The following is a 25,864-nucleotide window of genomic DNA, read 5'->3' on the forward strand; positions in this document are numbered from 1 at the left end:
TTTGATTGGATAAAGATATCTTGCGAGCTGCGATCTTCAAAAGCTGCGCATCCGCGAGCGCAAAATCGCAACTCCAAGGCAACGAAGAGAAGTTTGTGTCGGATTGGAAGTCAAATTCGGCCGCGAGTAGGGGCAGAGCATGGGCCACCTCGAGGGGGTACACTTAGACCTCGACTACCCACCCAACCTCCGGTTGGAGTCTCCCTTCTACTCCTTACGCAGAATCAATCAATACAGAGATATTGATACTTCGTTAACCACAGGACCCTACGGTTCGAACCAACTTCCCTGTGATAGGGATACCAACAGTTTGGCGAGATGCAAGTTTTGGCTCTCCAACTGACCTCTACCTCGAGACGAGAATAGAGAGGTGCGCGGCGTCAAGCAAACTTTCTTTAACTTCTTGGATGAAAGTCTTCTGCGGTTTCCGCCGCACGAACTTTGTTCGAAACTTTCTTTTTCTCCTTGGCTTGCTCAAGCCCAGTTTGCTTGGTCAAATGCGAACTTAAACAAACATGCTGTGCAACGAGACGACTTGGATCCAGAGACTTTCTCGCTTTTATGAATAGGCCATTCAACGCGTCGCCATTTTGGTTCATCACATGCCATCGTCAGGTCCAGCCTCGAAGCAGGAGCCGTTGCAGAACTTCCTCCTTGTTACTCTCTGCTAACAAGCTGCCGCAAGTGCGAGAATATCGAGATGCGATGCAGTTTAATTCCCTAATCTATGAATACGCAACTCTCTGCGTGCACGAGAGTCGCGAAGCTCCTAGACTTTTGGCCTAAGAATCTTATCTACTTGTTCTGTTCGAAAGTCAGCTTTGAAACGGAGCTTCGAGACAGTAGGTAGGTGTTAGTTGTTGGCGCTTTGCTATTAAAAGTCTCAGTTTACAACAGCCTCCTTTGTTCAGCTGTTGACTTGAATTGTCACAGGTGTCAGAAGTATTGCCCTATGCAGAAGAGTTGATTTGTGCTTCAGCCTGAAACTGGAGTTCCCTCAAAGTACCTAGTAATTATGGTAAGTACCGTACTTACTGGAATTTGAGACTGAACCAGCGACAAGCCATGCCTGCCTCGCAAGGCTATTGGGCTTCTGCTAGTTGCCACGTCGAGCCCAATGATCTTGCCTGCATGTTCCAGAAAATCCACTACCATCAGAACATGCAAATTATGGCTTCCGTATAAGGGTAGGTCAACCTCAATCATGGGAGACCGACTAGTAGCCCATGCTCTGAGCCTCGACGTCACCCGCCACCACCGTTGACGTCTATGGGCCGCGTCGTCGCAGCTCTTGGTTCAACAAACCAACGTCCACGCCGAAGTATCCGCTGTACAATCTCGCTCCTCAATCTCAAAAGCTATCTTCATGCACAAACTCATCGGCTTTGTGTCAACTGTTGCCCGTTGTGACATACCTATCAAAAACAAAAGGCAGTGTCGCCAACTCATTCCGCAACAAACGGAGGTCAGCTAGAACAAGATCTTGTTCAACACAAAGGCACGCGATGAGCACAACGCATTTAACGAGCTCGAAGCTCCCAACTTCGTAAACTCAAGCTACTCAAGTCAATTCACCTCATACGTCAACCAAGCAACTAACAAATTTGCAGTAAATTCAACCGTGTCTCAATGTCTCAATCACACTTCGAAAGCAACATCGCCACCAAGCACCTGAAAAATAAACTCAGGGCGGTACAAGCAAAGAACGCCCCAAACAAGCCAAAATGGGTCGATTCGAACCTGAATCAGCAGCCAGTGTCGACCAAAGGACCTCGGCCGATGCAGCTCGTTGAGAAATACAACAAGGACAAACGCGGCTCTTCGTCCATCCAAAATACCCCAAAAACCAAAGAGACAAGCGCTCAGATGCCCGAGATCACCGCCACACACCCGCATTGCAGCGGCGCCATCCAGAACGACTTGCCGATCCAAATGGTGGACGCTGAGAATGGCCAGCAGCTCCCAGACTCCTCTCATCGCCACGCCCCCGAGCATCTCCATGTTCATGAGGTCACAGGTGCTGATCGGATGAACGGTCAAGTTGGGCAGCAAGCCAATAATGGAGAACTACCGCCGATCAAGACATTCTGGGAGAAGGTCGAGTCTGCCTTGTACCTTTACCAGCTGCGAACTCATGGTGACAACGAGAGGCACGCCGTATACCGTGCTAGGGCCAAGAGTTTCTCCATGTACAAAGCGTTGTGCGTCCTTGTCTCCTTTTCATGCAGCCTGCTATTTTCTGTTGCTATATTTGCCGCCAGAGACCACGTTCAGCCTCCCTTGAATCTTCCCTTCATGTTCGTTTGGATCAGTATTAGTGGTATCGCAGTGCTCTGGGCCATAGTGGCCATCATTATGATCCAGTGGTCCAAGAAAGGGCTCAAACACGACTTGGAGGTTGCTCGGATAGGAGACGCTTTTAATGCCACCACTGTTGGTGATGGTGGTTCAGAAGGATGCTTCGTGAACGGCGTGCGTTATGAGGGCGAGCAGCCTCCCAAGCCAGACTCTATCGCGGATGAAGCACATCAACCAGCAAACGGTCAAGAAGCCCCGAAGGCTTCTGCTTCTGGTACGCACCCAAGCCTCGATGTCATCCGTGAATCGAAAGGTAACTGGGCTACCAGCACCAAGAAAGAATTATCCAAATTGTCTGGAACACCAGAGTAGCGTCGTGCTCAGAGCCATGGTCTAGGTAGGCAGGGTGAGTAAAAGTAGGGTTTGCTGGAAGAATGAATACACAATTTACGTTCAAAATTTTCATATATTCTCATACCATGTAGCGATGAATACTCAAGAGACCCGGAAGAATTGGTCTCCGAGGTCGATTTTGGAACTTCCGGAATACCTTGATATTCAGGTAAAGTCACGAGTGTACAAGAAACCCTAATCTTTTATTGGCCTGTATACATGTGTAGTTATATGCTGTAAACACTCAAAAGTTGGGCAGGCGCGTCCGGGCTGTTGTCAGAGTTCTGCTTGGAAAGGAGCATTCTTGGCATTGACCAACAAGCCTCGGACGACGTCGAGACCGAATGGACTGCAGAAGTCAGACCACGCAAGTTCCGAAGACCTTGGGTCATCAATTGCCGAATGTTTCTGTACGGCCCGAGGTCATTTCCCCAGATAGTTGGCCACTCCGTAGCTGCAGATGTTTTGCTCACTTGCTTGCCTAACCACGTGTGTGGGAGATGATGTGCATCATAAGGTTTGAACGTGTCCATTTGAGGTTGACCAAATGCGGAAACTTTATCTGAGACATGAAAATAAACATTGAATTGGGTTACTGTAACTGGGACTCTGGAATGGAAGATGATTGCTGATGGCAACTCAGCATTCCTGTGATGGTTTGACCCTGAGTCAACGTGGTGCAGGATTTAACCACGGGGATCTCTATCTTGTCTGCTCCTTTTCCTGACGATAACTTCACCTTCTTCATTTATAGAAGTCACCCGGTCGTTGCTTCCCTCCGGGAGGAAAAACTTGCTCACCGCTGACCTGTGGTGTTGTGGGTGCCTGGAGGCAGACGCGTCTTCAACTCCTGAACCGCGTCAACCTTTCCCACCCGCACAACATGGAATAATTTTCTCCTTCTTACAAAGCCAACACTCTCCTTCACCCATAGCCAACCATCATTTACTTTCGTTTGTAACCCTCTTTGACCCTCTTCGGCTATTCATTCTTTCGCACATCCCCTTTGTCTTTCTTTTCGACCACACTCTTTTTTGTGAATACCCTCACTTGGAAGAATCGTCACAGAGCATACATCACCACAAGCAAGAATGTCGCTGCCGCCGCAGGCCTCATTCAGCTCTGGCACGACTGCAGTCGCCAGTCGTGGAGCGGCCTACCCTTCTGTGGAGGAATTCACCTCCTTCAAGCTGCCGACCAAGCCGAGAATCATCAAGACTCTCACTAGCGACGACGTCTCAGACCTTTCTGATGAGCCGTATGATGCGCCTCGCCCTGCACCGAATCCCTCGACGCCCATTCCTCCTTCTCCCATGTCTTCTGAAGAGTCGGACAGGGTCATCAACCTCGATTACACTCCGCCTACCGTCCGCGGTCAAAGCATGATTTTGCACCGTCACCCGCTCAGTGGTAAAGCCAAATCCCCTCGCTGGCCCTTCCAGAACGCAACTCCCCGCACCTCGACCATGGTGCCCATTGTCCGAAGCTTCACTGCTACTTCCAGCCGATTCGACTACCGTTCTAGAGACGACTATAATCCGGCAGTCGAGATCAGCGTCACCGAGTCGTTGGATGAGTTCCAGATCAATCACCCGAATGGCCGACTTCTTGCGTCTCACCCTCAAGGCCTCTCTGTGCACGAGACTGGACGCAACTTGACCAGTCGCAACTTGGCCAATATTCCCACCCTAGTCGAGAAGCCTGAGAAGGACGCCCAATCGAGCAATGCAATCCCTTCCAAGTACCGACAGAGACCCTTCAGACTCTTCCACCACCGTCGCTGCAGCTCTCAGCTTCTCAATCTTCAGATCCTCCGCCGCCGCCAAGAGAAGCGAAAGAAGGACTTCGAGACAGACACCACCTGGTACGAGCGCATCAGTCTTGATGACAAGATCTATGTAGGGTCTGCTGTCCTCAACCTCTTCTTCATTACCAACACGATTGTCTCCATCACTGTCGTCATCACTATGACAGCTTCCGAGATGAGCATCCCTTACTTTGTCGTCGTTTGGATCATGGTCAGCATCATCGTCATGATCTTCACTGTCGTTATGATCCTTCGCATGCGCTCTTTCCGCAAGAAGGTTACCGCTCTCATTGACGATGAGAAGCGAGTCCGCTCGACCACCTTTCCCAAGCTCTCTCATGAGGGTCATCTACACCTGCCCGCCGACGCTGCAGAAATTGCCCATCGCCGCCAGATTGCAGCCGCGCTTGCGAATGAGCAAGCTCACGCAGCTAGCTCGACCCAAGAGTCTGAGAAGAGTTCCGATGGAACCGTCGTCGACCAGGTCACCCAGCCGCCTGCCGTATTCGACCCTTTCGCCCCGGCTATGCCCCACGACACGAGCAGCATCTACCTCTCGGCCAGCGGCACCTCGCCCCAGGGAATCCAGGATACCAGCGACACTGCCTGGCAGAACGTTGACCTTGCGGCGGCCGGAAACTCCCGCACCAGCTCTATGACTGCCGTGGTCCCGTCGGCTCCTGCCGGCGCTCCAGTGAACAACCAGAGATCGGTTTGCTAGAATCATCCCGAGTTTCGGATGCAAGCTTACGGCAGAATGCCAATGTTCCATTGAGTCAGCCGTTTTCGTGTTTTGGGAGATACTATTATGAAAGGGAATGGGTGTTTTGACACAGGAGTCTGGATGTAATATGGAACGGCGATTGATTTGTGAAGATACCCCCTCCTGCGCAGAGATGGAAACGGTTTCGGTTTATTCGAGGTTTTGATGTAGGAATACGGTTCAATGAGTACTAGGCAAAGAAACCAGATGTAACTTTCAAACGCGTGTACCATGTCTATTTTGCAATGCCTTCCTCGTAGTCTTGTGCGTGCGTGGTAAAGATTATCGTCCCGCTTCTTAATCCGCTCATGTTGGCCCAGAATGAGATGACCTGCGTGATCAGCACACATGCTGCACCATATTTAGCCAATGGCAGCCAGCGACAGTGACCTGCAACTTGTTGTTCTCACCAATTTGCCATGCCAAGGTAACGCCGGCGGTTGCGTTGCATATTGAGGCAGTCGGTTGGCAACTTGGCTCGCTGCATGAGCTTGATTGGATGCTGGTTGCCTATCTGCACCTCGCCTGTTGGCTGCCTTTTTCATGCAGATGTGCAGTCTCCTGTTTTCCTCCTCTCGTCCAGATCTCTCGTCACCTTTTTCATCCTTTTCAAAGTATCTCATAGCATATGCGTTTGACTTATCGCGATCTCTTGTTCCCGTACACCGGACTTGCTTTAACTAGTGCCTTCTTTTCGACGAAATCCGCGCAACTGCTAGAATCTCACAAGATGAAGAAAATGACTTGGTTCGAGAGGCTGAAGCACAAAAGAATACCGAAGGACCGTGTTGTAGTAACGGACTCGGGGTTGACAACATTGGCGTCCTCGAATGCTTCTCTGGTCAAGCCAAGCCCATCTTCTATCCACGAGTGTCAGCCCGAGCCATCTCTATTACCAGTAGATATCGAAGAGAAAATTGACAACATCAGCGACACTACGCCACCAATATTGTCATCAATATCTTCTACGGGCACCGATCCGACCTTGACGAATATTTGGGAGCGGGCAATCAAAGCTCTGCAGAACGATTCCGATTCTGAGAAGAGGGAGCTTGCTCAGCAGTACACGGAAATCCTAGAGGTGGAGCTTTCTGGGCCTGAAAGCGGTCCCATAGCCACGGAGACAGGCCATCTCAAACACGAACGAATTGCTGAGAGCTTGAATGCAAAGGTGGAGGAACTGAGTCAAGAGCGCTTGACCATTTCTCTCGGAAGTCGCGAGCTCGCTATTGAACCCTTGTTCAACAATGTGTCGAAGCATATCGTTGCTGCAAGGAACCTCATCAGCAGTGCTGCTGGCGCCGAGCCTCACGCCGCTCTTGCCTGTGCTGGTGGACTGGTCATCCTTATGGTTCGTTTTGCCACCTCATACCCTGAAGCACAGTTTTGACTCAACAGGACTAACTTCCGAACAGTTCCTCGTTCGTCCCGTAGAGCAAAGAGAACACATCCTTCGAGGTCTTGAACTGAAATCTTCTCTCATCTGTCGATATTTCGCCATGGAAAGAGTTTAACGACCCAGAGCCCGCATGGAAAGTCTGCCAGCCGAATCAGCCAGAAGTCTCGAGCTGGATCTAGAACGCAACCTAGTCAATCTCTACTCCAAGATCATTGAGCTCCAGGCTCGAGCGCTTTGCTATCTCCAGCGCAGCCGTTCAACCCGATTCATCAGAGACATGTTCAGAGGCGACACCTGGAAGACTTTGATTGACGAAATCGAGAGGCTAGATGCCCAATGCCGAGCTATTGCAGAGCTCGTTACAAACAAAAAGCAAATTCGAGGAGGAGCATCCAGACGACATTAGTTCTTTTAGAGATGATGTCGTGTCTCTGTGCAGAGCCGCAACGAGGAAAAATACCAAACCAACACTGCTGAGGGCTTTTCATATGTTAGTCGAAGACAGGCGGAACCCGGATTTAAAGTGCTTGCTTGCCGCGTAAGAGCCTAGACATCACAGCTCCTTTGACTTACGCCGCAAGTTTCGGCCTCCCATCGACGGTCTCTGAACTTCTACCATCAGACACTCTGCTTGGCCGTTTTCAGGACGAAGATAGGTTAACCCCACTCTACTGGGCAGCTTCTTTTGGACACGCTGGCGTCATTCGTGTCCTCCTTGCAAGAAATGGCGACGCTGATTACGCGAATATCGCCGTAAACACATTGGATCCCAGCCGATCGCCTTTACCGGCTGCGATCGAAGTCGGCCGCAACGCTGCAGTGGAAGCTTTGCTCCAAGATCCCAGGACGAGCGTTGCTGCTCTAGGCAGATCAAAGTGGAAACTCGTGCACTTTGCAGCTCATAACGAAGATATATTCCAGCTCCTGTTTGCAGACCAACGTATTTTCTCAGAGTTTTCTGACGAAGACAGAACCATTCTGTTGAACGAGACGCTTAATACATCAGGCAGTTTTCGGAGTTTCGTGTCTCTACTCCGCGACAAACGCTTTGAAAACGCACTTTGCTCCTCGGATCCGAACAATGGGCGAACTCAGTTCTGCAAACTGGCGAGTTTACTTTCGGTCTCCGATTCACTTCGTGTTGAAATGATGAGGCTTCTTCTGAAGACCTATCAAATCGATGTCGCGAAGCCCGACCACCAGGCAAGGTCTCCCATGTCTTGGGCACCGGGCAAAGTAGAGAATACGAAAGTTCTATCCTATCTGTTGTTGGAACTGAATCTCGAACCTGACGATCTTGACAACCAAAGCCGAAGTCCTCTATCCTACAGCACAGAGATCGAAGCACTTGAGAATACGGAGATCTTACTGCAAACAAACAGAGTCAATATAAACTCTGTAGACATCCATGGCCGAACCCCTCTCATGATAGCGGTAGATGCGGGCTTCCTCGATTCCAGGAACGAACATAACTATTTTAAGACCCTTCTCGTCTTTACAAGGCCGCATACCTTTTACTAGACCACGGCGCGGACATTACCTTTCGGGATATCCGAGGAAGAACGGGTTTGACATCCGCTGCGAGAAGCAACGCATTCGCTCTTGTCAAAACTTTGATCGAGCGTGGAGCAGCAGTAAACCTGAAATATGTCAACGGCCGTACAGCGCTGTCTTTTGCAGCGCAAAGCGCGGGACCACAAGTGGTTGCCTTGTTGCTGGACGCAGGGGCAGAGCCATGTTTGTGTGACAACGAAGGCAAGACCCTCTCTTGTGGCATCAGGAATCGATTCCACGGAACACGATACGTCTGTCTAATGATCATTACTTGCGCTACAAGCCGTGCGACTGTGGTAGGGGGTGCAATGAACGTTGCTTGCCCAAGCACAATGAGCGCAATAGGGCTATAGAAAGCCTGCTGGAAGGCAAATCTAAATAATTCCTACCAACAGTAGTCAAGCTGCCGATTGTACAGGGCTAAACCAATATGAGCGGTATTATGCGGGTAGCGGGAAGCATTAGCAGCTAGCACATAAACCCTGCCCGGCAACGTTTCCGGCCGAATCTGATGTTTCTTACAGGACTTATGAGACCATACATGAAGACTTGAAGCGATAGGCCTTGCAATTATGCTAAAGCCTTCTTGATTAATTTCGAGGCAGTCTCCTAGTATCATCGCCGTTCAGCAGTCTTGGATGGTTTATCCCCCTCTTCCTCGTCAGTCGAAGACAGCAGCGCCTCATCTTCCAGAGCCCAGTCATCTAATGGTATATCCTCCGCCTGTAACCTTGTATACTTCCTGTTTCTATACTTCTTCACGGCCACGACAGCCCCAATGACGGCTCCTGATAGAACCACAATGATCAGTCCCATGAAGACCCACCTCCTCCATCCTCTCAGACAACACGGGTACAAGGACATATAAATGCCGACGCCCCATTCCATCCACCCCATTTTGCGCCTCTGGTCTGGCTTTAGGCCCTTTCGGACGAGGTGCTTGTGTCGAGGGCCGGTTGGTCCAGACTCGACTCTCTTCAGTCCAAACTTGGGGACAATTTCCTGGCGAGGGTCGGAGGCTGGGTATGCTATGTCTCCCCATCGACCGGAATAATAGAAGAAGGATGTCAGGTTCGAAGATGGTAGTGGATTTGGGGATGATTTCGCTGGTGGGTCTAGTCTAGTAACGGTGAAAGACTCTTTATCGAAGTGGTAGAAGTATGCCGATAGGATGGGATCCCATCTTCTTCCTTCGTCGCAGTAGTCGACCAAGACGGAGTTGTGTATTTGGTCGCTGATGTTTTGAGTCAGTCTAAGTCTCGGTTTCCGCTCATAAAAGTCACGACTCACCCCCTAGTTGGATAGTTGGCATGAGATCCGCGTGCGCTGTACACAATAGGCTAGACAAAGTTAGTGAACTACTGCCAATGGCAGGAAGACCAGGTTGACAAACTCGTCCGTCTGCTTTTTTGAGGGCTGAATCATCCCAACTGAAAGAGGCTCCATCAACATGTTGACTGTAATAGATTCCAGTCGGCTTCCCATCTTTGAACCGAATCATGTTGTGCTCCCAATCTCCGACATGGTCACCGAAATGCATCCCCGACTGCGTCTTTTCGCCTTTGACCATACGGTTGAATGGCTCCAATACTTGGCTGATATTCATGCCCTCATTGAATGAGTAGAAGTAGAAGTAGAACGCATCCAGGTCCCGCTCTCCCTTCTCGACGAGAACCACTACGCATGGCGTGGCATTGCTGATTCTGCCATCTGCGTCGGGTGTCGCACCGTGGATCCATTCTGGGTAGCTCAAGGGATCATCGTTCGATGTAAGAGCTACTTCGTCTCCAAACCTGTTGAGAGTCTCCAGGTTGTCTAGGTCGAGAGTTGCAACATCAAAAATGGGGTTCCCGTCCAGAGCCGGGGAAGTGTGCTGAATGTGCGTCAAGAGGTCGCTTGGCATGTACGGGTCCTCAGAGTGTAGCCAGAGAAGAGGTGCTACAATTCACATCAGATCTCTAGAAAACCCCAACACCATTCGCAGCAGTGGGATGCCGGCATCGGATACGCGACTAACTTACCGTGCTGGATGACGTAATCGGGACACCGGAGATCCGCGCCGATCGCCGGCCCGGCGGTGGTGGAGCATATTGAGAAGCCGATAAGGAGACAAATACAGATTTGCTGCCTTGAGAATGCCTGTATGAAAGCAGGCGCTGAAGCAGCCATTTCATACACAACTTCTTGAATATTGATGGATAGTGTTAGAGGAGATGTGCAGTTGTTTATCGCAAAACTCAAAAGTGTCAGACATCCCTCTGCTTATTCAGCAAATGCACGTATGCACGCCATTGAAGGCAGCAACAACACAGGGCGGGAACCTCGGGATCCGGGAGCTGCCCGGAAGGTTCGGAGGGGAGCCAAGCGCTGCACGCCCCTCGTTTGCTATGTCCGTTAGACTCCGTCTTGACATCCGTCCAACCGTTTTATCTCCACTATGGACGCTCTTACTACGCATCACGGATTCCCGCGGCATTTGGTTCCGGGGATGAGCAATTTGGCGGGGGGTAGTGGGGTGATGTCACGTAATGGAAGTCCTTCTTTCGCGCAAAGTCAAGGTCGGTCATTGTGTGATCGCTGGCGGTTACTGCCATCGAACAGAGCAAAACATATGTTTGAATGTCAAGCCCTGATGCATTAAGATCGTTTGGCGCCTGAAGCAATCCCGACGTGCCTGTTGTTATTGGCTCAGGAGTACCTTGGCTTTCTAAGGTAGTTCCTTCAGATTTGTTCAGGAGCATCGACATCTACCAGGCTGAGATCGGTCCACGACTTCATGGAGCAGGCTGTCAGCTCATCCGCGAGCCTGAAAGTTGAATGAAAATATCCATTGACTCCTGTAGTCGGCGATGTCGTTTTCGTTATTCTCAATCTGCTTGTCAACGTGCATGCATATGACTGCCAGACAAGAGGCTATTCAGACAACACTTAAGCTAGAGTAGACTTTTCTGTATCGCTAGTTTCGTTTTACAGTATTTATAGGCGGCTCTTGAAATACACTGAGTTTCTTTCTCATGATACAGATGAAAGCGTGCCATGTTTACTTGTCGTATTGATACGAAAATTATATCTAAGTTGACTTAGCCTCCCGGCCGCGAACTTTAGAAGGTTGTAAAGACGACACTAAAGCTTACCTGATCTTTACCGAGACCGAAGATCCATAAGATGTGGTATTAGAGTGCTGCTACTAAATGTTTCATCCGATCACATTGAATAAGATGAAGTCCTTCGAATCGGCGAGTTGTGTACGCCGATCAGTTGTTCCTGAAGTTTAGTTACAGCCTGGGCAATGGTTCCTAGCAAGACATCGTGGATAAGCTTCGCATCACCCAGGGTCTTCCATTTTCATACTTCACATTCTCTTGCTCTAGTTACTCTCGGTGACAATGCTGCGACACAAGCTGGCTTCCTTGAGTTATGATTTCAACAATCTGCTCAGGACTTTGCATCGCCTTGTGCCATGAGCGATCGACATGTGGGGTGACACAGGCTGCGAGATTCTGCCGTGCAAGCCTCATCAACACCTCAAAGCATAGAGCCTTCTGCTACCTACTCCGCGCGGGGATCGCCGTTCATCACCCAAACGTACCGAATTCAGCCTTGGCAAGCTTCGAGCGCGTTTGTCTGGCTTGTCTCACCCATCCAAGGCTGTCTGACAGTAATACCTACCAAACAAGGGACTTTGGTGCGTGTGGTCAGATCCCGGGGCGTCCCCAGATTCACCCCCTGTCTTACAAGGCGTCTTTGCGGAGGGTGCGCCACATACGTTTACTCAAAGTCCCAACGTGCTAGCAATCGTCATCCCACTCCCACCATCCCTCGCAGAATGCGATGGGATCGAAACATGATTGGCCGAAGAGAGCTTCCAAAACATTTTTGCTCAACTGACATCGCGGTACTTTGTCGCAGACCAAGCTTCTCTAAGCTTTTCCCGTTGTAGGAGGAGGAGAATCCTTCTCTCGAGTGCCACGCGACCAACAAAAGCAAGGTGAAGTACCCCCTCAATGGCCAGACAGACAGGCCATTGCAGCTTTTTACAGCGTAAGCTGCATGAAATAGCCTGTCACGCCTGTTGTGACCCCGCATAGAATCGAAGGGAGCTCTAGTAGCGTTAGGCCAATTCGGGGCGCTCGCATCTCACTTCCCGCAGATTAGAGGCGTCGCTGGTTCACTTGGTGGCCTTGTTAGCGAGGCTTTGTTTCAATGACTTTGCTTCACTGGTCTGCCTCGGTGGCCCGGATGCAATGTGAGATGTTGCAATGATGTACAACTCATACGACCATGCCCGGCTATCACCCTCCCTTTCAAAAGTATGCCTCCTTGCTCATCCCCAGCCCAACCAACACCCCGGCTACGTGCTCAACCGATGCCCGCTACTTATAAGTACATGTGGTTGATGAGACAGGGTGATTCAGATGACAGGGACGGCCCCTCAGACGTTGGACGGGTAATTCTGGATATTTAATCTGAACCCCCCTCCCTTCGGACGGCTTGAAACTATCGAGCGGCACGGTGCAACTGCGTCACTCACAGCAGCCACTTTCTCAAGCGCACAGCTTCATTGCAGCCTCTTACAGGAATTCTTCATTGTGAACCACATTTATCATGGCGGAACCAGAGAAGAGGATCGAGACGGACTCACCGTACGTAGCACCCGATCCGAACCATCCACACCCATCATTGCACCGTGAAGTCCCTCCGCAACGCAACTTACACAAGAGACCCCCACAGGATCCACAAGGACGGCGTCGAACACAACGACGAGCGCAAAAAGTCAATCGCAGAACTCACCCAGAATCTCGAGGGCGAGATCAAGAACCCCCTCAAGGGCATCCCCAAAGCACAGCTCCTCGAGCAGGTGACAACCTACCAGCAAGCTCACGGCCTACCCGAAGACATCCTACCGCTCCTAAAAAAGGGCGCCCTCGTAGCGCAGAACCCGGCGCTCTTCGAGTCCATCGACGAGCTCGACGAAGCGGAGAGGGACGCGCTGCGCCAGGAGGTGACGCATCGGTGGAAGCACCCTTGGGCTCTGTATTACACTATCATTCTCAACTCTATTGCGGCGGCTATTCAAGGATGGGATCAGGTAAGCGGACACTTCCTTCGGGAATCCTTCCCCCCTCACCATGCCATGTCCTTCGTCTTCCCCTCTTATTGTCCACCTTTTCCCGCTCGGCTTCCCCGCAAATTCCGCATGATCTCCCGGGAGCTTAGTTTTGCTAACGGCGCTGCACCAGACCGGGTCCAATGGCGCCAATTTGTCGTTTCCCACTGCGCTCGGCATCCCTGACACGGCGGGTTCGGCCTGCGGGCCAGTCGCCAGCGAGGGTGATTGCGCGAAGAATAGTTGGATTATCGGCCTTGTAAATTCCATGCCCTACATCACGATTTGTCTATTGTGAGTAGCTTACTTCTAGTGCCCTCGTTGGGTTGCTCATTCAAGGGGAGACATACTGATTGATGGCGAACAGCGCTGGCTGGATTTCCGATCCTCTCAATGACCTTCTCGGTCGTCGCGGTGTAATCTTCATCGCGGCCATCTTTTCTCTGCTTGCGCCCTTTGGTATGGCGTTGTCGCAGACTTGGGGACAGCTCTTGGCGTGTAGGTAAGGAAGACACCCCAACACAACCACAACCGTGGCATCGTGATACTGACAGCATCTTGCACAGAATGTTGCTAGGCATCGGCATGGGCTTGAAAGAAGTCACGGTCCCCGTCTTCTCCGCCGAGAACTCCCCCACTCTTATCCGTGGCGGCTTGGTAATGTCTTGGCAGGTCTGGACTGCGTTCGGTGAGCCTCTCACTTCCTCCCAAGAAACACCAAGAGATCGGCCAGAGACAGAATTTCTTGGTGTTTTCTTGGCGTGCCACCGTTGCAGAAACGCTAATTCTCGCAAGGTATCTTCCTTGGCACATGCGCCAACCTCATTGTCGGTAAGACGGGTGAGATCGCTTGGCGCCTCCAATTCGGATCTGCCTTTATCCCAGCCGTTCCGCTCGTCATCGGAACCTACTTCTGCCCCGAGTCTCCTCGATGGTATCTCAAGAAGGGCAGACATCTCAAGGCGTGGGGTTCGCTTAAGCGCCTGCGCAATACGGAGCTCCAGGCTGCTCGGGATCTGTACTACATCCATTCGCTCTTGGAGTATGAGGAGACCATGGTCAAAGAGGCCGGACTCAAGGTCACGAGCAACATGTTTACACGCTTTGTTGAGTTGTTCACGATTGCTCGGATCAGGCGGGCGACATGGGCTTCTGGTATTGTCATGATTGCGCAGCAGATGTGTGGAAGTAAGTGCCATCCGTAGACAGCCTTCTTTCACAAGACATGGGGGACTAACATGCTGTTTCAGTCAACATCATCTCGTTCTACAGCGCGACCATCTTCAAGCAGAGCGGTATCAGCGACTACACAGCTCTCTGGGCTAGTTTTGGATTCGGCTTGATCAACTTTACCTTCGCCTGGCCTGCTGTGTGGACGATTGATACGTTTGGTCGAAGAACTCTTCTGCTGTTCACTTTCCCGAACATGTTCTGGACTCTGCTCAGTACGTCAGACCTTCATGCTAACAACACGTTGCGTGGGAATGCTAATATGGTATCACAGCCGCTGGACTCTGCTACCTCATCAATGATAGCACCGCCAGAATCGCCGCAGTAGCAACATTCGTCTACCTCTTCGCCGCCTTCTACTCCCCAGGTATGTGACCTCAAGTCTCACCATCACCAAGCTTCTTTGGCTGACAATTCCCCCTAGGCGAGGGCCCCGTCCCCTTCATGTACTCCGCCGAAGTCTTCCCCCTCTCCCACCGCGAAATCGGCATGTCCTGGGCCGTGGCGACCAACAACTTCTGGGCGTCCGTGCTCTCCCTCACCTTGCCGCGCATGCTCATCGCCATGACGTCCACCGGCGTGTTCTGCTTCTACGCGGGCCTGAACCTCGTCGCCCTCGCGCTCATTTTCCTGTTCGTTCCCGAGACGAAGCAAAAGTCACTCGAGGAGCTTGATTATGTGTTTAGCGTGCCGGAGCGGACGCATGCTTCGTATCAGCTCAAGACTGTGTTGCCTTGGTGGATTAAGAGGTGGGTTTTCCAGAAGAAGGGGGCGAGGTGTCCTGATTTGTATCATGATGAGAATTCGGAGGGAGTGCCTCATGATGAGTAGGTTATTGTTTGTGGAGGGGAACTGTGATGGGTAGCTGAATGCTGGGTTGGTGTTTGCGATTGTGGACAGACGGTGGTTTCAGAAGTGTGGCAGGAAGTTTTTTCTAGACATCACTCGGGAGACGACTTTGCAAGGATGTAATGATGGTGAACGTCTATCATGTCTTCTTTGGTATTCTGTGGTGGAATTCGTACTATACCCTTCGTTACCGGGACTCTACTTCCTCTCAACATATCGCTTTATTATCGTCTCTATGCCAACTACCATTGAACTGTAATCCAGTCGAAGAAGACTTAGAGTGTGTAACGGAACTGCCATTTTCATGTTAGCCAAGAAGTGAGAGTGAACAAGACTAGGAATACTCACATAAGGGTTCTCGAAATCAGTATAATCCTGCTCCCCAAGCTCCTTGCCCCTCTTCGCCCTCTCTTCCACAGTCAACCCATCAACAGCCATAGCAGCATCTCTCTGCCTATTCCTCCTCACCAACACAAGCCGCCACGTCAGAATAAGCATAAACTGAATCCCAAAGCAAATGGCGCAGCCAATCGTGCCCGGTGTGTACTTCGGCGCATCCGCCGCCTTGAAGATCTGACTTCCAACCATGTTGCCCACACAGTACCCGACAAAGGTGAAGCTGGACGTCATGGTGCGCTTGGTGCGGCCGGCAATGTTACTCGGGATCAGGGTCCAGGCGAGGAAGAGGCCGAGGACAAAGGGCACGGTGATGAAGTAGCAGCCCCATTTGGTCCACTTGATTGCTGGGTCGTTGGGGAGGAGGGACATGCCGAGGAAGCCTGCGAAAGGGGGCAGCACGGAGGTGGCCATGATCCAGAGGCGGAGGTCGGCTTTTTTGCTGGTGAGGAGGCCGACGCAGATGAAGATTATGACGGACATGACGGAGCGGGGAATGTCGATGAGGATGGTTTGGAGGTTGTCTGGGAGAGAAGGAGGTATGTTAGTATGGCTTTTCATGCGACGGAGAAGGTTGAAAGAGGATGGTTGATGGGGATTCATACTGAAGCCAAAGGAAGTTATAATAATGCTGCCAAAGGTTGTGAGACCGCCATTGGGGACGGAGGTGAGGAAGGCGTTGATGCCGGCAAACCAGAAGATGGGGTCGCGGCAGCATTCGCCGACCTGTTTCCACTTCCACCCCTTGATGGCAGTGCGGTCGTGGCCGGTATTGTTGGAGATGATACGCGCGCTTGCCATATCCTTTTCGGCTTGCGTCAACCACCGGACCTCGGACGGCGTGCCCAGGAGGAAGAGGCAGAGGCATCCGATGGCAGTCGTCAAGCTACCCAAGAACTACGATGCTCATTAGCAACATGATCCACAACCGCCATTGGCGAGTTAGCAGTCCTCGAACAAACTTACGAAAGAGATATACCGCCACGGCTGAGCCCCCTCCTTATGCTGCGTCGACACGCCGATAGCATACATGATGAGCGAGGCAATCACTCCAAACCCGGCATTCGCGCTCTGGAAGACAAGGGACCGCGAAGCGTGCTCGCGCGTCTTGTACCACGTGCCGACCAACAACATGAAGCCGGGCGAGATACAGCACTCGAAGGCGCCTTGCAGCGCGCGAAGGACGATGAGGTGCGTAAAGTTCTGGGCGAAGCCGATGCAGAGCACGATAATGCCCCAGCAGATCATGTAGACGGAGAGGGTGCGGCCCATCTTGTAGCGCTGGAGGACGATGTTACTTGGGAATTCGAAGCACATGTATGTGATGTCTTGATGATCATTCTGTTAGCCGTGGTTTCCGTTTAGGAGACATGATGGCAGCTAGGGAGGATGTCACGGGGAAGACGTAGGGGTGGGACGTACAGAAGATTGTTGTGAGCCAGCTGTACTCCTGGCCCTTGAGTCCTGTATCTTGACGGAGACCGAAGATGGCTTGGGTGCCGAGCGCCGTCTTGTCGGTTTGCTGGATGCCGTAGCATATCCACATGAGGGGGAGGAGGTACTTGTCGACCTTTCTCCTGAGCTTGTGGTATTCCTCCTTTGTGTACTGGCCTTCCACGGCGACTGTGTTGAGTATCGTTAGCATGAATCGCTTCTCGAGGTAGCGGGATCTGGTTCCGTCGCATGAGGGATAGAAAGGCGTGATCTTACCAAGGTCGGTCTCGCCATTTCGCTCGCTGGTGGTGTCGGATTGGTCCTTGTCCGAGACGATGGCGATCTTCTTCTCATCCACGGCGGGAGCCTCAATGTCTTGAGAGGTCATGTTTGCGACGGCTCACGGAGGGAACCTTGGGGCGGGGGAGGAGGAGGGAAGGTTAGAGTTCACGACGGGATCTCAACGAGAGGATCAAGGCTTCTTTCACATTGGCTTGCCTACTACCACCAAGGGAACTGGCCATAGCTTGCTGGCCGTCTGGAGGGATGTTATATGAGCATCAATGCTACTGTGCTATTGCGTGTGTGCAGATACGGATATCGGCTGTCAATATCGACTGCCGAAGTGCAACGTAACCCCCCTCCTCGACCACCACCAGTTGAAGAGTCAAGATAAGGATTCCCGCGGAGAGGGCAGGGCGAAGTAGGGAGACAGAGATCTGGAGGGTCGATCGCTTCCATTGAGCGCAAAATAGCCGACCGCGTCGCTAATCCTGGTGGGAACTACCGTAATACGGCAACCAACACGGAAAGTGGCTCGGTGGTTGATGCACGAGGGCCCTGTGATTCTGCATCGGACGATGGGCAGCGTGGGTCTTCAAGATGTGTGCGACTTTGCCCAATTGCATCTTTGACATCTCAGCGGAAGAGACTGGACGTTTGACTAACGACATCTGGGGAGCAGAGATAAGACACCAATGAGGGGAGAGACATCTCCAACGGCGAAGAGGTTGGAGGCGAAAACAGTACCGTCGCGTCGGGTAATGATACTCGACGCTGGAGGGGGGAGAGCGAGACAAGACCGGAATGGTGTTCTTGACGTTCCATCGAGGGCGCCGTGAATCCGCATCGCATCTTTGCCGACGAGCGGACGGCCGGGAGAGGGATGTTGATAGGCGGCAGGGGTTGTCAAGAACTTGAGATGCGGGATGATAAGGCGGGAGAGGGACAAGGCGGGGCCAAGGCCGACGTTGATGTTCCCCCTTGCCGGCGAATTGTCCGAAGACCGGATCTTGAACTTTAGTTGATATAATGCGTCCCTGTGCCTCGCTGGAAGGAGAGTTATCAAGAGGCCAAGAGATCCAGACGGCTTGGTCAACTCACGGATCTTTTCCGGGTGCCAAGATGTTTACATGTAGTCGGACGGAGCTTTATGATATCCCTTCCCTGCTATTCCCAGAATCCCTGAATCTCTCCCAACGGGAGGCGGGGGAAGCCGGGGTTGTCTTATCTTACCTATCTTACCCCAACTGCGAGCAAGGGGAGGGGCAGGAGCCGAATGTGGCCGGATGATAACACATAAAGAGCAGATTTCGTGCTCTGTTTGCTGCGGCAAGGCGAGATATCGCTGTTGAAAGGGATGGCCGTTGTTTTATTTGTCTGGGTTGACCTATCCGCGCCCGGTTCCCAGTTAACGAATGATGGACATATCAGCTGTAAGTGGCGGCCAGTGAAGGAAAGATCAAGACGTTGTGATTCTATAGATGCTGCGCAGTGTATTTGCCCTCCCAATAATGCTCTCTATACAGCCTTGGAAGCGCGCGACTTGTTGTCGCGATGCCGCCTCTCCTTGGCAGCCGATTTCCGGCGCTTCATCCACGACTGGTTGAGGTCTCTGCGGTTCTCCCAGAACCACTTCTGGAAGTCGCCTCCGGGGCCGCTGTTGCCCTCCGGGTCGGCGTTCCGCTCCGCGTTTAACGTCGCCTCGATTTCCTCCCGGGTCTCTTCGTCATCCTCCTCTTCCTCGTCGCCTTCGTGGCCAATGGCCCAGAACGGCTTCGTGTGGTTCGGGTGCGCTGTGTCAGGCGTGGGTGCAGCGCTTCTAACGTTGCGCCACTCGACGTCTTGTGCGGTGAATGGGGTCATGGGCATTTGGCTGGTCGCTGCGACGTCTTGGTCTTCCTCGATATCGTCACCGCCACCCCCGAAGAAGCTGAAGGGCTCGGCTTCTTTGGCGGGCTCGGCAGCTTCGTTGCCGTCTTGCTTAGGCCGCTTGTAGAGAGCCTCCAAGGGGTGGACTTGAGCCGGAGTCGATGGCGGTATCTTGATAGTGAGACTGGCGTTGGAAGCGGCGGATCTGGGCCGCGATGCATCGGCGGCTTTGATTGCGGACAGCGGACTGTCGAAGTTGGCAGGGACAGAAGTCTTTGTAGTTTCGACTACTACTTCCTCATCGGAATCAGAGCTATCGTCATCGGACGATGATGATGAATCGCTGCTAGTGTCTTCATCATCTGCAGCCTGTGCCTTTGGCGTTTGCTTTGCAGGTGTCACCGGTGCCGCCTTGACACTTGCCGTGGCCTTGACCTTTTCCGTGACCTTGGCCGGCTCTGCCTCCTCATCTGAGTTCTCGTCCGAAGAAGTATCATCGTCGGACGAGCTGCCGCTGCTGCTCGTAGTATCGTCGTCCACAGGCGGCGGCGTGGGAGCCTTGGTCTTTTTCGGTGGCTTGGGTGCCTTGGATTCGGGGACGGGTGCCGTGGCCGTTCTTCTAGTCTTGGCCGATTCGATTACGTTCCCTTGGGTGTCAACCCATCCTTTCCCTTCGACAAACTCGGTGGTGAGGTTCTCGGTCGGCGCAGGCTTGGCGGCCTTGAGGAACGTAGGGAACTTTGTCGTCTTCTCAAACTCGTGGATGACCACCTCCTTGGCCTTCTTCCTGCGTTTCTTGCGATCGCCTTCATCCTCGGGGTCGGCAGCCGCCGGGAGCTGCTTGGAAGGCAGCTTCGTCTTGAGCAGACACTCCTCCCTGTCGGTGTACTTTGAGCGCTCCTCCCGCTTCTTTGTCTTGTCCTTCTTGTCCTTCTTCTCTCCCTTTTCCTTTTTGCTCTTCTTCTCCCTTATCTTGGCCTCCTCGGGAACGGTCCAACCCCGCTTGACCTTGCGATCGCGAAGCTCGACGCCCTCGAGAACATTCTCGTCGCGCTTCTGCCTTTTTCTCTCCTCCTTTTCCTTGGACGACTTCTTTCGCTTCTTGCCCGTCTCTTCACTCTCGGCCACGGGCATGTAGTCCTCGGCGGGGCGGGCCTTATCGATGCGCATCTTGGAGCCCTTCAGCACAGCGCCGTTCAACCTCTTCTTGATCTTGTCAGCGTCGGCCTCGGGGACGTCGACGAAGCCGTAGCGCTTTTCGGGGAAGGTTTCGATTGTGTGGAAGGAAATGTTCCGGGCGTTTGGCAGGATTGCAGCCGGGATAACGACTTTCAAAAGGTCCTGGTCGAAAGGAGCGATGTGCAACCTCGTGTAGGCGCTGCTGGTGTTGGAAGGCCCAGCGGGATCAGAAGCAGTCGGAGCAGCACTCGGGAGCATCATTAGATATTACCGTACCGTAGGGAGAGGGAGGAGTAAAGGAGCAGACTTTTGATGCTGATGGAGCGTCGTTGCCCGTCAAAAAGAATGAATGGCAGCGGGAGAGCTTGACAGACTAAAAAAAAAAAGTAAGCTCCTTTGCTAGAGGATTTTGCCGATCCCCTCGAAAACCCTTTGTGTTGCGCAGGGATTTCAATTGGTCCAGATTATTTTCGACTGTGACCCCACTTCTACATGTTTATGTCATCTCACTCCTGTTCATCTCATCTCATCTCATTCCCATTTCCATGCTCGTGATGTGTTCACCGCCGACTCACCAAGCAAGGTATATAGGTGCCTCCAAGCCCATTCCGATCACCAGCCAGCAGGCGCCCTCTAGGTCGAGGGTCAGGTCAAACTGGCTGGGTGGTGAAGTGGTTAATGGTCAACAAACAAATCTCCAACCAGCCTACTCGACGACAGGCTTAGCGAATACCCGAGTTCGAATCCCAGCATGAGCACCAAGAGATGTAGCCACACCGGTGGTGAACTCTTTTTTAGATTTTATAGTCAACTTGCATTAGGCTTTCACTGATGCTCATTCAAAGGAATAAATACTCTACCTGCGTCCTGAATCTTTGAGAATGAGATGCCAAGAAGCCCTGCAATGCCCTACGGGCAGCGGGGGTCACGGTGACACTCGTGTAGCTCCTTCCAACTTGCCGCCAGGGATATTTTGTCTGAACGAGGAAGTCGCCATGAGCCGCTCTTTCCTCCAACCTTTGCCGAGCACCTATCTTGGCCTTCTTGTACCATCTTCGTCTCTCAACACGCCCTCATTAACATCTCCGCAACATCATCCACGACTACAATCCTAGCAAACAACACCCGCCTGTAAATCGATGACAGCCCGCGGCGTTGATTTGATGCCCTCTAGAGGCAGCCACTTGCCTATTTTTTCTTATTGATCCTCCGTACTATCGTATGCTTGTTGTGTAACTTTACTTCATCTTCTTGCCAGCCTTCCACCGATTCTAAAATGGACGGACATTCAGACTTTGACGATGAGGAGTTCCGCACCGCGCCGTCTACCCGAGAACACAGCCTATCCGTCAATCGACCTCCGGCTATAACTCAGCTACCCGGCGTCTTCGTTCCCTCGTGCCACAATGGCACCGTCATCTACCCGACCACCACACAGAGGAACCCCGATCTAGGCCGACGTCCATCCATCGTGCCCCCGGGCCCGCCCACTATCCTAGACTGTAGCTTGCTCAGCGATGGAGACGTCGAAACCATGACATGGGCTCCTCAAGCCAGCCCCGTATTCCGGCGGCCATCAAGATGCATGAGCATAGACCAGACTAGAGCTCAGGCCCACAATCACTGTCTACCCCCGGCCGCTGCAGAGGCCATCACCAAAGGGAATCTGTCAGGTATCTTAGGTCAAGGCATGCTTTGTTGAGAAACCTTGTCGAGTTGTTCCTAATCAACGTTATCATAGGAAATAAATGTCTTGCCGGCGAGAGCCAGGACTTGCCATCAAGGAGCTTTAACCATGATCTAGGTCGGGCTGGGACCGCCAAGATTCCACAGGGCACCACGACAAGACCGATGCGAGGCCGACGCGACCTTTCAGGCAGCCACAGCTCCGTCTATGTTCGTCATAGCCGACACTCATCCCGGTCCGAGCATCTTTCCGACACCCCAAGACGGTCTGGTTACAGCATTTGGGGAAAGCCCAATGTCTTGATGCAGCAAATCATGGGAAAGGTACGGAATCGTCTTGCCGGTCAAAGAAGGACGCAGGATATCTCTTCAAACGGCCCCGAGGAAGAAACGACATGCAATCAAGCCTCTTGCCAATATGTACTCACCGATGATCAAGTACAAGACGTTGTGGAGATTGTTTTCAAGGAAATGTGCAAGCACAATACCACCATGGAGGATGCTGTCCACAACCAGCAAGCGACTGACGCTCTGGTCCAAACAAGACTGGCCAGGAAGCCGAGCTGCCTCAAAACTGCCATTGAGCTACAGCCTGCTCGGGCAGCTGATCCAGCGACCACCATCAGCGAGCCCGAGGCCTCATTCTTCACCCGAAGCGCCACTGATGGTCAAGTACGGTCGAGAAGTGTAGCTCGGCCTCCGCCTATCACCACGATTGTCTCACGCGACAGTATTACCGATATACGATGGCTCGCTGACCAACAGGCAGATCAAGTTGATCAAAGGCCGGATTCTAATGAGCCCGAACCGCCGGTATCTGCCGCGTCCCAGACTAACTCTTCCATGTTCAATGTGTCTAGCATCATCGAGGGACTCAGTCGGACTTCTGATTCCGATGCTGCATCAGAAGCCCCTGACTTCCGCAACTTCTCGCTCGGTTCTCAATTTGTAAACGAGTCTAATCGTCAAAAGGAAAACGTCAAAGAATCCAGCGTCGATGATGGGGCTTCCTCGATTACTTCTTTCCCTAGCCTGCCACAGCGACACTGCACGGATGAATGGCTGAGCACCCCTGCCAGCCTCGTCACTTTGGAACATGAAGACAAAGACAAGGTCAACATGTATCATTTGGGAATTGACGCTAGACTTGGCAGCATCGCACCCATCAGCGAACAAATAGCCAAGAGAGATTCTGACCATGGTACGATTCATGGTGTAGTTCCCACGTCGGATGATTCTGCGACTACCAAAACCAAGCCCTCTCGCCGAGGCTCTGAGGCTCTACTAGACCTGCACGCACGCCCTGAGACGAAGGCATCAGACCCATTGCCCAAGAATGGCAGGCGGCGGTCTGCCCATTTCGCAGATCCTCTAGTACAAGAGAGTCGCAAAACGGAGCCAGGTTTCATGCAGCAAATCACACGAAAGATCAGTTCTGTATTCCAGAGTCCAGCAAGTAATGGCCGTGCAACTCGCGCGCCAGCACCATCCGAAGTTGACGATGAGGTTACCGGAAAGACTGGCGGAGAACTTGGTGCAAGCCGGCCGGCTGCGGGAGCTAGTGGTCCCAGCGTGGAATGCCTTTCAGAGCCCGAGCCCGACGCCGTCTACCAGGCTATGGTGATATCGAAGCCTACGAAAGACAAGAAGCAACGGCGAAGCACCTGTTCTGAAGACTACATTCCCCACATGTGCGTGGACGATCTGAGCACGTCGGGAATGCCCTCACCCAATATCCAGTAGCCAACATAGGCAAATAGGCAGCAGGCTATCTATCATAGGTGTTCTATGGAAGATGGAGGAAGGATGCCAAGAGAACATGATGAATTACCCTAGAATCCATAGCTGTTAGTTGATCAACACGGCCATCGTCTCCCTACTTGTACGAAATCTGAGCAACTGAGGATCATAGTCAGATTCTTTCCACAACCTTACGCTGAAGGAATTGATGATGCCAAAATGGCGCCGGGAATCCGAGTGATGATGCGGCTCGATTCTTGCCTAGTTGCATGCTAGGTAGGTACTATCTATCATGACACCCACTCAAATCAAGCAAGTGCCACCCACACAAGGATGCTTCAATTCCCCGCCAGAACTCATGTAAGCAGCAAAAGAAGTGCCTCATCGTCAAGTCAGGCAAAACAATTGGACACTGTGGGAATTGAACCCACGACCTTTCACAGAATGCGCATCTGAAGCTCACAGGAAGCTCAGATGTAGATGCGAAGCGAAAATCATACCCCTAGACCAAGCGCCCGATGATTGATGGAAGTCTGAGCCGGATGAGGGAATATGGATGCATTCGGATAACAGAATGGGTCTCTGTGCAACAGTTAGTGGAGAGTAATTAGTGTGCGGTGCTGTGCGGGGTTGTGATGTGATGTGAAAGAGTTGCCTGCCGGGTACCGTCGGCGAAGGCGTTGATAGTGGGCCGACGGTGGAAAGAGAACTTCACGATGGTTGCAAGTAAACAACATAAAGGAAAGAGTTTTCTTGGATTATTTAGGAAGTAAACTGTCGGATTGGAAGTCAAATTCGGCCGCGAGTAGGGGCAGAGCATGGGCCACCTTGAGGGGGTACACTTAAACCTCGACTACCCACCCAACCTCCGGTTGGAATCTCCCTTCTACTCCTTACACAGAATCAATCAATACAGAGATATGGATACTTCGTCACCCCCAGGACCCTACGGTTCGAACCAACATCCCTGTGATAGGAATACCAACATAAACAAAAACTCATGGGTTAGAGGGTGAACGTCAGACTAGGGTCCAGGAGCTGGCACAGCTGAAGCTTTTAGATGATTGCATTTGTGGGGAATAAGAACAAAGTTCTGGAATGAGAGAGTGTAGGTACGAGTTGATTGGATCGAGCTTCAAAAGAAAAGCCTACTTTGGATCAAACACGCGGGAAGACTATTCGGAAAACTCAGAGTCTTGAAATCCCTTACTAACCTCAACTATGTTGATCACCCTCGAGGATAGAGTTCACTGAGTTCGCATGCTGGCGTGCGTGGTCGGAACTCAAAAGTCCTCTACTCCAGTTTCCAGCTTTGTGTCTTTATTTCCTCAAATCGCAACAGGTAGAGACTTCAACTAACAAGGACCAACTTCGTACTGTTTCCAGCTAAGCTCACATGTATGAACCCGTGATGCATCTCTGCAATACATGTGTTTTCAATTTGTCTTCCGAACAAAAGAAAATATTCCAAAGCTATCGGCATAGGAAGCAAGTCGGTGTTGCCTTGACTAATGTCCAAGATGTGGAACGTCAGCCCGATACCCAGGCCGAGAGTAGCAACTAATAGTACACCTCCTGACAGGCTGACGGGGCTGTTCGCCCACTATGATGGGCCAAATCAACTTTACTTAGGCTTGCTACCCGATTGCGCTTAAGGACATGGTATGGGCCCGGAAGACGGGCTGTTAGTGCGCCGTTTTCTGTCAAGTTGTGTTGCGACTGGCAGCCACTTGATTCTTACGCCCCGTCCACATCCATGCATGCCCCAAAGTTGGAACTAGTCGACAAAGTTGCCCCTTGTTGCAGAGCACTTCTTCCTTTGAACTTCCGGGGAGAAACTCCCGTCATCCATTCAATTTCATCACCCGTCAACATTTG

General features: G+C 52.0%; 9 protein-coding genes and 1 non-coding gene across 10 annotated transcripts; 6 read left to right on the forward strand and 4 right to left on the reverse strand.

Moving 5' to 3' along the window:
* Nucleotides 1-1,629: 1,629 nt before the first annotated feature.
* Nucleotides 1,630-2,670, forward strand: BDP81DRAFT_398324 (uncharacterized protein; the record flags this gene model as incomplete). Its single annotated transcript, XM_060588443.1, has 1 exon — nt 1,630-2,670. The coding sequence occupies one exon, from the start codon at nt 1,630-1,632 to the stop codon at nt 2,668-2,670; it is 1,041 nt and encodes a 346-aa protein (XP_060440683.1).
* Nucleotides 2,671-3,498: 828 nt separating this feature from the next.
* BDP81DRAFT_437208 (uncharacterized protein) lies at nt 3,499-5,537 on the forward strand. Its single transcript, XM_060591203.1, has one exon. It carries the CDS (start codon nt 3,783-3,785, stop codon nt 5,217-5,219), a length of 1,437 nt encoding a protein of 478 aa, XP_060440684.1. The 5' UTR covers nt 3,499-3,782; the 3' UTR covers nt 5,220-5,537.
* Nucleotides 5,538-5,991: 454 nt separating this feature from the next.
* Nucleotides 5,992-6,775, forward strand: BDP81DRAFT_398326 (uncharacterized protein; the record flags this gene model as incomplete). The annotated part of the gene is made up of 2 exons (XM_060588444.1): nt 5,992-6,612; nt 6,677-6,775. The coding sequence occupies 2 exons, from the start codon at nt 5,992-5,994 to the stop codon at nt 6,773-6,775; spliced, it is 720 nt and encodes a 239-aa protein (XP_060440685.1).
* A 476-nt stretch (nt 6,776-7,251) lies between these two features.
* On the forward strand, nt 7,252-8,567 carry BDP81DRAFT_329389 (ankyrin repeat-containing domain protein; the record flags this gene model as incomplete). The annotated part of the gene is made up of 2 exons (XM_060585303.1): nt 7,252-7,600; nt 8,182-8,567. Coding segments are annotated over 2 exons (735 nt in total), but the record flags the coding sequence as incomplete, so codon positions are not given.
* A 32-nt stretch (nt 8,568-8,599) lies between these two features.
* On the reverse strand, nt 8,600-10,442 carry BDP81DRAFT_437209 (vacuolar protein sorting-associated protein 62). Its single transcript, XM_060591204.1, has 4 exons — nt 10,236-10,442; nt 9,608-10,152; nt 9,505-9,554; nt 8,600-9,448 (listed from the first exon to the last, which is right to left on the reverse strand). Exons 1-4 carry the CDS (start codon nt 10,381-10,383, stop codon nt 8,830-8,832), a joined length of 1,362 nt encoding a protein of 453 aa, XP_060440687.1. The 5' UTR covers nt 10,384-10,442; the 3' UTR covers nt 8,600-8,829.
* Nucleotides 10,443-12,536: 2,094 nt separating this feature from the next.
* Nucleotides 12,537-15,490, forward strand: BDP81DRAFT_106492 (uncharacterized protein). Its single transcript, XM_060581430.1, has 9 exons — nt 12,537-12,857; nt 12,946-13,303; nt 13,455-13,615; nt 13,689-13,823; nt 13,888-14,009; nt 14,117-14,509; nt 14,572-14,766; nt 14,826-14,918; nt 14,976-15,490. The coding sequence occupies exons 1-9, from the start codon at nt 12,820-12,822 to the stop codon at nt 15,380-15,382; spliced, it is 1,902 nt and encodes a 633-aa protein (XP_060440688.1). The 5' UTR covers nt 12,537-12,819; the 3' UTR covers nt 15,383-15,490.
* A 108-nt stretch (nt 15,491-15,598) lies between these two features.
* On the reverse strand, nt 15,599-17,618 carry BDP81DRAFT_329586 (major facilitator superfamily transporter; the record flags this gene model as incomplete). The annotated part of the gene is made up of 5 exons (XM_060585328.1): nt 15,599-16,320; nt 16,402-16,693; nt 16,763-17,124; nt 17,219-17,419; nt 17,507-17,618. 5 exons carry the CDS (start codon nt 17,616-17,618, stop codon nt 15,599-15,601), a joined length of 1,689 nt encoding a protein of 562 aa, XP_060440689.1.
* A 1,249-nt stretch (nt 17,619-18,867) lies between these two features.
* On the reverse strand, nt 18,868-21,068 carry BDP81DRAFT_437221 (uncharacterized protein). The gene has a single exon (XM_060591205.1). The coding sequence runs from the start codon at nt 20,819-20,821 to the stop codon at nt 19,031-19,033; it is 1,791 nt and encodes a 596-aa protein (XP_060440690.1). The 5' UTR covers nt 20,822-21,068; the 3' UTR covers nt 18,868-19,030.
* A 577-nt stretch (nt 21,069-21,645) lies between these two features.
* On the forward strand, nt 21,646-23,989 carry BDP81DRAFT_409793 (uncharacterized protein; the record flags this gene model as incomplete). Its single annotated transcript, XM_060589091.1, has 2 exons — nt 21,646-22,233; nt 22,686-23,989. The coding sequence occupies exons 1-2, from the start codon at nt 21,837-21,839 to the stop codon at nt 23,987-23,989; spliced, it is 1,701 nt and encodes a 566-aa protein (XP_060440691.1). The 5' UTR covers nt 21,646-21,836.
* A 403-nt stretch (nt 23,990-24,392) lies between these two features.
* Nucleotides 24,393-24,503, reverse strand: BDP81DRAFT_t292. The gene has a single exon. It is a non-coding gene; the product is annotated as a tRNA-Ala (tRNA).
* Between the last annotated feature and the right edge of the window lie 1,361 nt (nt 24,504-25,864).

This window comes from Colletotrichum phormii (assembly GCF_030913505.1).
Source record: "Colletotrichum phormii strain CBS 102054 chromosome Unknown BDP81scaffold_23, whole genome shotgun sequence".
Classification (NCBI taxonomy): domain Eukaryota; kingdom Fungi; phylum Ascomycota; class Sordariomycetes; order Glomerellales; family Glomerellaceae; genus Colletotrichum; species Colletotrichum phormii.

What these genes read in the sequence shown, in the direction of transcription:
- BDP81DRAFT_106492 (XM_060581430.1), top strand. Translation starts at nt 12,820, where the DNA reads ATGGCGGAACCAGAGAAGAGGATCGAGACGGACTCACC. An exon ending in GGACAGCTCTTGGCGTGTAG is followed by an intron (nt 13,824 to 13,887) that starts GTAAGGAAGACA and finishes CATCTTGCACAG; the next exon opens with AATGTTGCTAGGCATCGGCA. An exon ending in TGCGCAGCAGATGTGTGGAA is followed by an intron (nt 14,510 to 14,571) that starts GTAAGTGCCATC and finishes ATGCTGTTTCAG; the next exon opens with TCAACATCATCTCGTTCTAC.
- BDP81DRAFT_437221 (XM_060591205.1), bottom strand. Translation starts at nt 20,821, where the DNA reads ATGATGCTCCCGAGTGCTGCTCCGACTGCTTCTGATCCCGCTGGGCCT.
- BDP81DRAFT_437209 (XM_060591204.1), bottom strand. Translation starts at nt 10,383, where the DNA reads ATGGCTGCTTCAGCGCCTGCTTTCATACAGGCATTCTCAAGGCAGCAA. An exon ending in CGATTACGTCATCCAGCACG is followed by an intron (nt 10,153 to 10,235) that starts GTAAGTTAGTCG and finishes TGTGAATTGTAG; the next exon opens with CACCTCTTCTCTGGCTACAC. An exon ending in GCCAACTATCCAACTAGGGG is followed by an intron (nt 9,449 to 9,504) that starts GTGAGTCGTGAC and finishes TCAAAACATCAG; the next exon opens with CGACCAAATACACAACTCCG.
- BDP81DRAFT_437208 (XM_060591203.1), top strand. Translation starts at nt 3,783, where the DNA reads ATGTCGCTGCCGCCGCAGGCCTCATTCAGCTCTGGCACGACTGCAGTC.